The sequence below is a fragment of the Poecilia latipinna genome, unplaced genomic scaffold, assembly GCF_001443285.1.
Source record: "Poecilia latipinna isolate Pla-1442-1.1 unplaced genomic scaffold, P_latipinna-1.0 Scaffold862, whole genome shotgun sequence".
Taxonomy (NCBI): Eukaryota; Metazoa; Chordata; class Actinopteri; order Cyprinodontiformes; family Poeciliidae; genus Poecilia; species Poecilia latipinna.
In genome coordinates, this window is record NW_015113478.1 from 239,454 (window position 1) to 252,464 (window position 13,011).

Here is a 13,011-nt window from a genome sequence, read left to right on the forward strand (position 1 = left end):
TGATCCCCTAAGTCACAGTCGGTGTGAGATGTTTAACTGATACGCTGTGCAGGATGGTGAACTTCGCACGGTTTTGACAGTTCCCACTTGGAAAGGCAGCAATCGTTGCTTTTCTAAGACCACAGCTGATGTCGTTCCTGTTTGGCATTGTGTTACCAGACACTTAACACTAAAAACCTGCCAAGTATTTTTGGTATAGTTTCTAGTGCAAATATCTTTAGTACATTTTAAATTACACAAAACTACCCTGCAAGTAACTTTTCAGCATGATGTTGGAGCTTGTTTTAAGTCAATAATCCCTTAATACTGATGAAAAGTAAGATTATTTCACTTATAGCAAGACATTTTCCATTTTTGTATGTGAAATAATCCGCCATTAGAGCTGGTAAAAAAAATTTTACGCAATATTAAGCAATTATTAACTTAAAATAAACTCCTTTGTCCTGCTGAGAAGCTACTTGTAAGATAGTTTTGTCTTATTTCAAGTGGACCAAGGTGAAACTACTTGGTAAGATTATATGTTTTTGCAACTCCTGCCTTTACAGAGTGTCCCAGCTAATGGTCATTTCCTCCTATATTAGCAGTCCCACAGCACAATGACCTGCTCCTGTGTTTGCCCTGCAGCTGTCCTGCATGTGGGAGGATGTCCGATGGCTGAGACAGAGCATGTCTGTCTCCATGTCTTCTTCGTCCACCCTGCAGGCCCGCCATAAGATGCTCACTGCTGCCGCCCAGCTGCAAGTGAGGACATTTAAACCCAGAACCAGCAGGATTTTAAAAAATAAAAACAGCTGCAGTTCTGGTTTAATCTGCTTTATTCGTATGGACAGAACCTTCTTGGAACCCACAACCTGGGCCGGGTCCACTACGAGCCTATCAAGGATCGCCATGGCAACGTGCTGCTCGTGACCATCCGCGACACCGAGAGCCAGCACTCGCTGTTCAGCGGGAGGTGGATGCAGGTGACCAAACTGCAGAGCCAGAGGAAGTCCCTGTCCACGCCGGAGGAGCCGTACGCGCTGGACATCCTCATCATCACCATGCAGGTGAGGAAGAATGCAACATAAACACAACATCTCACCAAGTGTTTTGTTTTGTTTGTTTTTTGGGTTGTTGTTTTTTTTTTTTTTGTCTAGATCCTAGTGCAGATAGAAATTAGACAACGCTAATATAAAAGTTACTTTTCAGCAAGATATAGGAGCCTGTTTTAAGTCAATAATTCCTTAATATTGCTTTAAAAAGAGCTTTAAAAATATTGCTTTCCATATGAGTTTGGAAACATTTTTGTGCTCTTACCATGGTTGGGACAGGTGTAATGAGAGACGAGATGAAACGAGACATGAAACAGCTAGTTATTTTTTTTAATCTTTTGAACAGGAACGAATGTAAATAAAAAATTTTTAGTTACTTTACAGGGGTAAAAGGGACAATATTATGCATTTTATATACAGTAGTGCCATTTTATATCACAATCAAGTAACTATGTTACCTTGAGTTATAAAAATATACCTTAAAAGAAAGTTGACGTTGTAATTTAGCAAATTGAAACTGGGCCTCTGTCTCATAAAAAATTCCTGCTCTTCAGAAAGTCATCACAACAGTGCTCCTCTATTAACCCTTTTACAACATTTTCACCAGCATTGCACAGAGAAGTAGCTCATGTAATGAGCTCAGAAGATGTGCAGTTCCATCAGGTGTTTGCTGATTGTTGCTGGCTAGTCTGAAGGAGTGTAGCGGGGCAGTGGCTGGGGAGGGGTGCTCCGTGAGGCACTTGGTCCCCCACAAGCATTTTGCACAGCTGAATGGTTGCCACTGGAGATAAAAGGGATAATCAAACATTCAAGAAAGAATTAAAACAACACTACAAATATGTTTTTGATGAGGGAATAACATCACAAAGTGATGCAAAGCTCAAAAAAGTCAATTTTAAACAATACTGCCCCTTTAAGAGACTTTCCAGAGAGTTAAAGATGAAAAAGAAGATACGAGGTGAATCGATGTCTGTGTGCTTGGAGGATTAGTTTCCTTATCATAGCCAGGGTTTCAAAACTCTCCAGTCCATCTTTCTTTGGTGGTTAAAGTTTTTTTTTTTTTTTTTTTTTTCTTTTGCTTCCTCCTGACCCTGCAGGACATCCTGGCGTACCAGCGGCGCAGCACCCACCGCCTCGCCCCTGGCCTCTACCTGGGCTACCTGAAGCTCAGCAGCTCCGTGGACCAGATCAAAGTGTTGGTGTCCCAGCGGGCCCCCAACATGCTGTGCCACACTCGGATCCGGGACAACGCCAACGTGTCCAGGTTCCCTCTCTCTCTCACACAGACAATAAAACTCACCATTTGTGGGGGGGGTTTTTTGGGATGCTGACATTTTGTTTAAGACCGTAAGTCATTTTTTGACTCTGCAACCAGAGGAGGCAAAGAGACCGAACTGCATTTCCCACAATGCACCTGCAGGCAATAAATGTAAGGTAACCATCTCCTGTGCGCTCCTTCAGGGAGGAGTGGGACTGGATCCAAACGCTGGTGGCCATGGGGGAAAAACGACGCAGCGAGGAGGACGAGGAGGAGGCGGAGCCTCAGCCAGAAAGCCACGCCCCTCTGCTGTACTACGAGCTGCAGACGGCCATCAAGTCGCTGCTGAAGCACATCAATGTCCCTCTGCACCAGGTATGCTCACCTGCACAGCTTCAGATTGTTTTACACAGCAGCAGCGCCCCCTAGGTGTGACACCTGTGCATTCCATCTGGAAAGGTTGAACACTCTAAGACAGGCAGGAGAGGAGCGGACAAAAAATTTTTTTTTAATTATTCAAATGGATTAATTGTTTATTGTAATTAACAAAGTTACCAGTCAATGTCAAAACTTAAAGAGGAATGCACAAAAAATAAACAGAGGAGGGAAAAAAAATAAAATAAATAAATCTATATAATAAAACAGAAAAATATAAAAGTAATTAATTAACTATTAACAACAGACATCACCATGAATGTATGGATGTTCCTTCATGGTTCCCATCATGTTCCCGTATGTTCACACACACACACAGGCCCGCCACTTCCGTCTCTACAGTCTGGAGGTGGTGGAGATCGGCCACGGCGTCTCCTTCCTGCTGCTGCTGCCCCCTGCTGACGATGTCTGCTCCGCCCCCGGCCAGTCCAACCCCTACGCCCCTCTGTCAGGGTTCCTGCACCTCCCGCTGCAGATGTTTGAGCTTGGTAACTACGCACACTGTTTCCCTCTCTGCAGCACGCAGAGCCCGACGTCTCACACACACACACACACTTCATGGACGTGAAGCAGATGTCGCTCTAAAATCTCTTCCGATCTTTTTCTGAATCATTTTTACTTGTACACTCTTCTTGTCAAACAAGAGATCCTTTGAACATCTTCGCTTCAGAGGGACTGTCCCAACATCTCTGGAACGATTTGCAGCATATGTCAGGACGTTTGGATAATAAATCAGATGATGTAGTAGAGGCTTTAAACCTTTATGGCATTAAATAAAAAAAAAAAAGTCAAAGCTAACTGAAAAATAAGTCGTATTTCATTAAAACCAAAAGTTAGAGGCTGAAACTGCATCTGTGTGTGCGTGTGTGCTGCTCTGCATGTAGAGAGAGAGCATATTGTGCAGTGTGTGTGGGTGTTATTACCACGTTCGTGTGTGTGTGTGTGTGTGTGTGTGTGTGTGTGTGTGTGTTGAGGGGGTCAGCAGAGAGGCCGTCCTGCTGGAGCCTGCAGGCTGATTTAGTGCGTCTGCTGCTACAAACACAGCTTGGTCTGTCCTCGACCCGTGGAGCGGCTCCAGCGCCGCCGAAAACCACGTCGTCCACGAAGGACGGAGCCGTCTGCAGGACGAGCTCCGGCCGCCGCTCACTGTATCTGTTACTGATCGGTTTAATCATGGCGATCAGCTCCGACTGCATGCCGCTCGAGAGAATAATGATGGTAATAAGGTGCTTGGTCATTTATTTAATCCTAGAAACAGTTAAAGATTTTTTTTTTCGTTTATTTTGCTGGGTGTATTGTTTGTTTTGGGGCAACAATTGCATTCCAAAAAGGCACTTGAGCATTTGAGTTTACGCTCAAGGGCTGCGGGACAGGCAGTGACCAGGAACCTTCATCAAAAAGAGAATATATGGAGCTGTGGTAGTGCCAAAAAAATATCCAAATTAATTTATATTCCATCCTCATTCTCTATGAAACTACAACAGCTGCTGTGATGCCTAAACTTTTCCTGCCTAAACTTTTTCCGCATTTTTTAAAAATGAAAAGCGTTTTATTTTTAGTCCAATCCAGACTAAAAACTCTTGTTTCCCATCTCAGTTCACTTCTGCACCTACAAAGAAAAGTTCATCGGTCTCTACTGCCGCCTGTCCTCCGTTCTGGACCTGGACGCCCTGATTACCCAGCAAGCACTGCGGGAGGCCATCACGGACGGCGAGTTGACGAGTGCCAGATCCCGACATCAGCTCATCCTGGACTACATCCAGGTGAGAAAACCAACCACCTCCTTTCCGACGGCTAACACGTTTTTTTTTTTTTTTTTTTCTAAGCTTTTCAGGAAGCAACTCTCTGAGGTGAACATCTGTAAAGACAACAGGACGCATAAATAAACTTTTGTTTGTTTTTTGTTCCCATCAAAAACATCTTTGAAATGTCAAAAGTGCTTCTGCCGTAAAAATCTCATCCGATAAATGGCGAGTATTTTTCTCCTCATTTGAAGATTCTTACCGAGGAGCTGCCCGCCACTAATGGAGGCCGACCACAAAACCTCAGCAGTGCTCTCCAAACACAGAGCGAGTGACACCATCTGTCTGCTTTCTGTAAGGCTCGGAAAAAATGGACTCTGACCACAGAGAAGCTGGGATAAATAACACGAATCGCAGCGCAGGGGGGGAGCCGCTCTGTACCGTCAGAGTTCAGATCTAACGAATCGAACTGAAAAACTGTTTGGATATTTCAGACAAGAGAGGAAAAAAAATGTGTTAGCTCACAAGGTTTTTGTTTTATCCTGCCATAATGAAGTCAATTATTTAGGTGTCAGATTTCTTCTTAAAAAAAAATATAGCTGATCACCGTCAGGATAGCAAACAAAAAGCAGCAAAGCTTCAGATATACAAGAGGAAGCAACAAAAATCATCTGGAGTGACTCTGCAGGATGATTTATATCAAAAAGACAAAATGATTATATATACCGCTCTTTTCATCAGAATTAAACTTTAGCTCTCCAACCATAATGAACCAATAGAACCCTGTGTTCAAATCAGCCAAAGCTGGTTGGTTTGTGATGCCACAGAGATTTCCACGTCTCTCTGGCAACAGAGAATCATCATAAAGGAAGAGATGAAGTAACTAATTAAATGATGAGAAGCCGATGTGAACAGGAGTACTGCTGAAAAGCATCGCTGTATATATATATAAAAATAAGACCCAGACAAGTTTCAAATATTAAATTACAAGTTAAGATTTAAAAAAATCTCACTATTCTAACTAGTTTTAAAATTGGGTTTCTGTGGAGTATTTATTAGCGGTCTGTATCTTACCTGTAGAAGATCAAAATTGTTTTTATTTGTTTGTTTGTTTTATTAGAGTTTGTAGAAAAAAGAAAATAAAATCTAATTCTGGAAAAATGCGACAGAGCCAACTTATAAACACCGAGGTATTTTATACAGTCGATACAAACCTAAAACACATCTTTCACAAGGTCGTTGTTTAGTTGCCGTGTAACTCGCCTCACCTGCGGTGAGGCTGCTGATAATATGAATCCTCCTAATTATCTCTTTCTTTTATCTTTTTCTGCCACACAAAAAAAAAACATTTGGCCAGCTTGGGGCTCCACAGCACAACTCAGTAATTAAGCAGCTCGCTGAGAGTACAGCTTCAATTCTGATCCTGTGAAATATTCTGAAAACTTTTTGACTCAAATCAACTTGAATAAACATCAAACAAAAAATATTTTTTGCCAACTATCTCCCAGTGTATCTCCCGCTTCTATGGGATTCTCTTTTCCAGGATGAAATATTTTTCACAAAGTGACCGCTTAAAACCTAAAGTTTTTATGCCCGTCTCTGTATTCCTGTTTGGTGAAGAGTGATGCCGCGGGCCCACCGTCCTTATGCTGAAAAGGATGAAATTTCCATAGGAATTACCCTCTCCCTTGAGCACGAGTCTTGTGTTACTCTGCAGCTTCTTCTTTCTTGAATTAAAGCAATTCCTTAATCCTACATTTCTACATTAATGTGTAAAGTTGAACTCCTCAGACGGACACAGATACCGAGGAGTCTGCGAGAGCTGCTGAAGCTGCAGAGCGACAATTGAAACCTCAGCAGATCTGCGGTTTAAATCACGAAGCTGCTGTCAGTTTAATCTGCTGCAGATGGAAACTTAAAGACTTCCACGGCTCCGTTTTCTTCCCAAGCTGCAAAAGAAAACTTTTTTTTTTATCTGTGTGGTGGAATCTCCAGGAAATCTCTTGTTTGTTGTCATCCCTCTACAGCCTGTCTGCATTTTAGCAGAACAGAGAGCCAAGAAGATCAAACGGTGCTGGCGCTGGAGCTCCAGCGCTGAGAGGTCCAATATCTGACGGACAGATGCAGATCCATCTCAAACCGAAACCAGAAATAACACAATACATAAAGAAAGAAGCAGAAATGATCAAAAAGACAGAATCAATGTGATCAATTATGTAAAAATAGTTATTGATGTGAAATGGCGACAAAAATAAACTATTTTAAAGCAAAACCAACTTAGAAAAAGGTTACAAAAATATTTTTGAACAATTTTTTTTAAATAATACATAAAAACCAAGAAAAAAAAGCTTTTACAAGAGTTTTAAAAAAAAGTATGAAAAGACACTACATACTAAACAATCCATCCAGCATCTGAACTTTAAATCAGTAGCTTTTCCACAACCACATTGTCTCGGTTGGATTCTCCAAATTTCCTACTGAGGTTAACCAAAACAGCGTGATGAGACTGTGAGGGAGAGTCAGAGAATAATTGTAGATTTTTAATGTGACACAACAAATTATCTGATCCACATGGAGGAGTTGTGTGTTATCCTTAAACATCCAGCCTCTTCTGCAAAGGAGCTTCTTCGTGTGTTTTTTTGTCTTGTGACTCCTAGTCTGTTTTACTTCTTTCCCATCACTCTGTTTTGGGACCATAGTGATAAGAAAATCAAACCTAGAACATCGGTATAAGTACCTCGAAAGTTGTCGTGGACAGAACCTAGTCCAACTATTTGCAAATATCCATAATCTCAAGACAGTGTTTGATACATAGTAGTAAAAATATCATTTTGAGTAATAATTTCGTGATTAATCATCACAAACCTGTCTTGGGATCTCAGTTCTTCTGGCAGTACGGAACAATTTAGACTCAGACACTCAAAAAGTCTTTTTCAGGTTTTTCTGTCAAAGGAGATGGAGACACAAAGCAAAAAAGACTTTCGAAAAATAATGTAGTCTAAGCAAGGGCTTTTTTTTTTTTAACCCAGATACAAGAAACCTGGAATTGACTTCTCAAATCTCCAAAGACCTCACCTTTTTCAGTGGATGAGGTCAAACAATGTTCAGCAAGTTACTCCAGTGTGTTCAACCCAGCACATCTTGCTGATGCCAACACATTCTGTCCCCACGCAAGCCAAGGTTCAATTTTTATCGAGAAATGGTGCCACAACAGAGTTCACTCGGCATTCAGAGGCAGAAACCCAGGGACGGTCGTCAATGTTCATTAACCATCTTAGCGTGGAATTTACTTTTTTTTCACAGGATTCTGACATTACACACATCAACGGTACAGGTGAAGGAAAAAGGTCTAGGTGCTTTCTAAATCCAGTTTGGACTCACAGTTGCTCCTCTCTAAAGTTTTGGAGTCTGCTTGCTTTTTGTGCTTAAAGAGTGATCCTCCAGGTTAACTTAGTCTGGTCACTTTCTATGCAGACCGTGATCACTCACTTGGATAGGTTTGGTCAGTGAGAGCTTTTTAGATAAATCAGTGCTTGTAATTAAGACAGCTGATGCATTTCCTTTGTTCCTGACAGAGAAGTGTCGGAAGGGTTCATTGCCCCACCGGTACTACGAATGCACAACACCAACTGTCAAGCATAGCAATAAAGGGATCGCGATTGGAGGAAGTTTTCCAGTCAGAATACTTGTGCACCTTTGCTTCTATTGAGCTTACTATGAATTCTTCTTTATACAAATAATTCCAAAGTCATGGTCAATCTCTGGATAGTTTGGCGTGTGCTATGTTAAGACTAGGATGTTCCCCAGTATCCTATTTGCTTGTCCTTTCGTCTCTGCAGCAGCTGGATGAGATGCGGCGCGACCTCCGCTGGATAACGGACGCCCTCCAGTACGCGCGCTACAAGCAACCCCGTGGCGGTGTCCTCATCACCTGTCTGGTGGACGCCAGTGCTTCAGAGAGTGATTCTGGACAGCAGAAGACTGACTCCACCTCCTCCACAATGGACTACATGCCTACACCCTCCCCGTCGCCAGAGCTCCGGCAGAGGAAGGCCATCAGTGGTGCGTATGAAGATTTTCCTCTTAAAAGCGGACTCAAAGCACCTTCAGAGATTTTTACCCTGAACGTCTGTCTGACAGACTCTCTGCTCGGCTCAGATGAGGATGGCTCCTCTGAGGTGTTCCTGCCCACCGACAGCGACTATGACTCCAGTGACGCCCTGAGCCCCCGCGAACTAGATCTGCTCTACTCCCCAGCTTCAGATCTGTCCCAGCAGGTCATGCACTCGCTAGGTGGAAGCGCCCCCGACGTCCTGCAGATCCACGAACTCAGGTAACGTTAAACACTTCGGAAATTCAGACACTAAAATCCTCTCCTCCAGTTTCGGACTACAATACCGCCTCAAAAGAGGGTTTCTTTCTGGAGGGTATAGAAAGAAACCAAACATGCCGGCTTTTCTACTGGCTTTACTTTCCTCAGAACAGGGGAATTGCCCCTGTAGTTTGATTCCATCCATCCATTTTCTTCTGCTTACCCGGGGTCCGGTCACAGAAGTAGCAGGCTAAGCCGAGTGGCCCGGACTTACCTCACCTTTAATCTGATTTCTCTCTTTCTCAGGTACAGTATTTGCCCACCGACAGACTTCCCTGTTTCCACTCCCAGGAAGGATCCTCTCCTACCTACCTCCACTTCTCCATCTGCAGATCTCTCCCTCCCCACCTCTCCTAACCCGCCATCTCGCTGCAGAACCCTGCCTATATCTCCCTCCCTTCCCTTGTCCCCCATGTTCTACAAAGATCTCCCCATGTCGTCCCCCCTGTCCCCGGCTCTGTCCGACACCACCAAGACTTTTGAGGGCCTCTCACTTACTAAGGAGGGCCCAGCCCCTCTGAGGGGTCTTGCCAATCCACCGGCCAAACGCAAACTGCTCTCAAGGAGCCACCGGGGGCAGTATTTCAGCGGACCCCAACGCTGGCTCCGGGGCCATAGTGGGGAGAGTCTCACTGGGTCTTTATCGGAGGGCGTTTACACCAGGCAACTGGACGCCGACCTAACTCCACTGGGGGACCCACCCTCACCGCAGGGCCACACCTACGTAAGCCACGCCTCCTGCGTCCTGGAGAATCGTAAAGCCCGGAACCGGGAACAGCGGCCCCACGTTCGCAGGATCTTTGTGGAGCCCTGCAAGGATGCGTCGCCGAGTCGGGAGGAGGAGGAGACTGTAACGGCCGCGGGAGTGTCAGTGGTTGTAGCACAAGCAGAGTCTGGAGAGGAGGGGGAGGAGCCGGAGGGAGCCACTGCCCAGGAAGTGGACTCAGACGACCAGACAAACGCGCAGGTCTCAGAGATTCTCAGCAGCACACTGTAGAGGTGAAGCGCGTTGTTGGACAACGGACGTTACATGGACATTAAATCCACTGCAAACGACTGAGTCGTCTGTGTTTTTACCTCATGACACCAGCAGTCCTTGCATCCAGCAAGGACTCGCATCCTCTCCTTCAGCGACACGTCACAGCTGAAAGCTGCGATAAAACCTTCATCCAGTTTATGGCTTATTGTATTAAATCTAAAGGTCAGAGCCTCACTGTATTCACTCCCCATCAAAATCAGCTCAGATTGGATCATTAAACCCCTCCTCACAGGCCTTTGTGCAAAGAAATCCAGTGATTAGAGGCACATTCAGCGACATGTAAGTAAGGTCAGCATGTAAGGCTGCAGTTCACAAATTATGGACTCGGCAACAACTGAAATTGTGAGATTACAGAGACCCCTAAGACGTGGGATGGAGGATTTTCCACATCTTGACATCAAAGTTTGTGCTTTAACAGAAATCAATGACCAACAATGATCCACCGGTGCTAATTCTGAGTGAATCCGAATAATTTGAACAGTTTCAGACTATAAAGTAAAACTGAGTCTGTGGATAGCCTGTTTGTTTGCAGGTTTTAGATCAATTTATCCTTCCATAAATCCCTTTCATTACAGTATACCATTAGATTCCTGGCCGTTCCATTGATTTCTGGTCTGCATTTCAAACAAAGATCACGTCACGATCAGGTTAACAGCTATTTGTGCTTTTTGCTCGTACAACAAACCCTAATTGCAGCAGTGCAATTAGCTCTGCATGATGGTTTAGCTCTTCTGACTGTTGCATCATGAAAAATAGCATCACAACGGCTGACAAACCACTTTGTCCTTTACTGCTGGCTTGTCGCAGTCTTGTTCGCTGCACGTAAAACCAAACATAGAATTTAAACAGATGCATCCATCTTTGGGTTAACTACCAAATTTTCTTCAGTGGTGTTTTGGCAGCAAATGTAAAGGAACAATGTACTTCAGAGAGTCTGACCTAAATGTTTTCCTGAAATTGGGGTATAAAATTAAGTTTAAGCACATTCTCTTCTCGCAGTGTTGGTTTTGATGGTTTGTCCGCTACTCTGTGGATGTTTTTAATGCGACGCAGAGTCGTCATTCGCCAGGACAGCCTAAGCACGAACCTCTTCTTTCCACAAGAACGTCTGTGATACACTGAAACCATCGTCCTCGAAGCTGAACTTTCCGACTCAAAGAGCAACCCTCCCATCCGGATACCAGATTGATTTCAAGTTGCTGGTTCAACTCCACCAAGCCTCAGAACCAATGGCATCGACTGTTACAGATAATGATTAATGCAACCAAGAACCCAGGCACTGCACCCCCTTCAGGACGTTTGCATTGTGACCCTTCAGGTCACCCAGGAGAACAACTGGAGAAAAGAAAAATAAATAAATAAAAGAAGAAGAAGAATACATTTCCCCCGGTTCAGTTTATCTGTAAAAGATTCCAGTATTCCCCCTCGTCCTCAGCATGAACTGAATGTAGGTTTTGACCCGTTTGTGACGATTCAATCGGTTGTTCTGAGCTGCTCGGATGTTTCAGTTAAAATTGGAAAAAAGAAAAAAAAAAAAGAAACAAATCTATGTGTATATATTCTTACAAACAGATCGAACACCAGAGTCTTTATCACATGAAGTATTTTTTTATTCCTAAACCTAAAGATGGAATGTGGCCTGAGCTGTATTTTTGTCAGCATGATGTAGACCGTAGTCTTTGTTTTATTGGACTGACGCTTTGTGTCCGGTTTGTGCCTCGTTCGGGTCCGGCAGTACGGTGACGTGCGCTCGGATCCCTCTGGTTCCTGTTCTGCTTTACTCTTGATTACTGTTGTGTTTTCTGTTCTTTTTTTTTTCGGGTTTTTTTTATTATTATTTTATTTTTTTGTAAATCAACGTGAACCAAATCCTGCACCCGTTTTTCTTCGTAATGTTGGGGAAGTGATGACATGTGGACCTGCCTGAACATGCACACGTTCTTAACATGTATGCACAGTATTTTGAAACAGCGTTTTTTCTAACGTTTGCACATTCTGATTATGGAATAAAAGCTAATTGAATATTTGATGCAACAGGGCATTAACTGTGGCAGCTTCTGTTTATTCTGAAGGCTGGTCCCGGAAAGACCGACGGCGGAGACGTATGGAGTATTAACTTGTGAGTTTGGTCATGTTTGAATGTGTTACTAGTGAAGTGTCAGAGTTCAGCTTTACAACCAGACATGCACTATATGTACTTACTTGTTTCTGCTGCAGGTGTCTGTACTTTTCTTGGCATTTATCAGTTTTTGCTGAAATAAACAAAAAAAAACTATAAAAAAAAAATCATGGTGCAGTGTATTCTGTGTTTTAGAGAAGCTAAATAACGGACAAGTGACCAAAGACCTGCATGCCCATTTATTTGTTCTATTGAAATATGCTTTAAATATTCATTTTTAAAATGCTAAAAGTGAGTAAAAAGATTATTTTTCTTGCTGATAAGGAAGATTTTTGCCTTCCATTGCCACTACCTGCCATGAGCCTGGAGGTATTTTTTTATTTGGGGTTAAAAATCATTGTTTTATCAATTAATTAAAACTGCCGTTAGTCTGGATCGGTTTTAATTATTTAGTTAAAACTGATCCAGACTAAGGGTAGTTAAAGATGCAAAGTCGTTCTTATTGATTTGGTTTACAGTTGATTTTGGTGTAATTCTGGTTTTATATTCTGTACGTAATACCCTTTTAATTCAGCTGTGATGTTACCTTCTTACCAGCTCAGGATTAAAAATTCAGGCTGGAACAAACATTTAATTGATGCTAAAAGAAAATGTATTTTTATATAAATCACATGATGACTAACGGAAAAGCAGAAATTCCACCAAAACACAAAAAGTAACTATATATATATATATATATATATATATATATATATATATATATATATATATATATATATATATATATATACACCCTAATGAGAACAAATAAGAGGATTTAAAAAAGAACTAAACCCTAAACCTGCTTCATGAGGGATGGGCAGCAGTCATACTCCAGACCGTTTCCGGATGCTTCTGGGGGAAAGTGCGAAACTTCTGGAATCTCACGCAGCTGCTGGAATCTCGTCCACTTCGGAGCATTCGACTGCACCGGTCCAAACCACAGGAACGCTGCTGAGGCGCAGCCAGCAACAGT

The 13,011-nt window shown here is 42.9% G+C and overlaps 1 protein-coding gene across 3 annotated transcripts in view; it reads left to right on the plus strand.

Moving 5' to 3' along the window:
* Positions 1-12,147, plus strand: part of ankfn1a (ankyrin repeat and fibronectin type III domain containing 1a) — a 93,461-nt gene extending 81,314 nt beyond the window's left edge. The window contains exons 17-25 of one of the 3 annotated variants that reach the window (XM_015048154.1): positions 625-741; positions 831-1,046; positions 2,129-2,295; positions 2,493-2,664; positions 3,044-3,212; positions 4,321-4,487; positions 8,306-8,528; positions 8,625-8,799; positions 9,085-12,147. In XM_015048154.1, the coding sequence (XP_014903640.1) occupies positions 625-741; positions 831-1,046; positions 2,129-2,295; positions 2,493-2,664; positions 3,044-3,212; positions 4,321-4,487; positions 8,306-8,528; positions 8,625-8,799; positions 9,085-9,835 (2,157 nt within the window). In that variant the 3' untranslated portion in view covers positions 9,836-12,147. Of the gene's footprint in view, positions 1-624; positions 742-830; positions 1,047-2,128; positions 2,296-2,492; positions 2,665-3,043; positions 3,213-4,320; positions 4,488-8,305; positions 8,529-8,606; positions 8,800-9,084 lie in introns of all 3 variants that reach the window. The other 2 variants (XM_015048156.1, XM_015048153.1) reach the window with 2 other exon arrangements.
* The last annotated feature ends 864 nt before the right edge of the window (positions 12,148-13,011 follow it).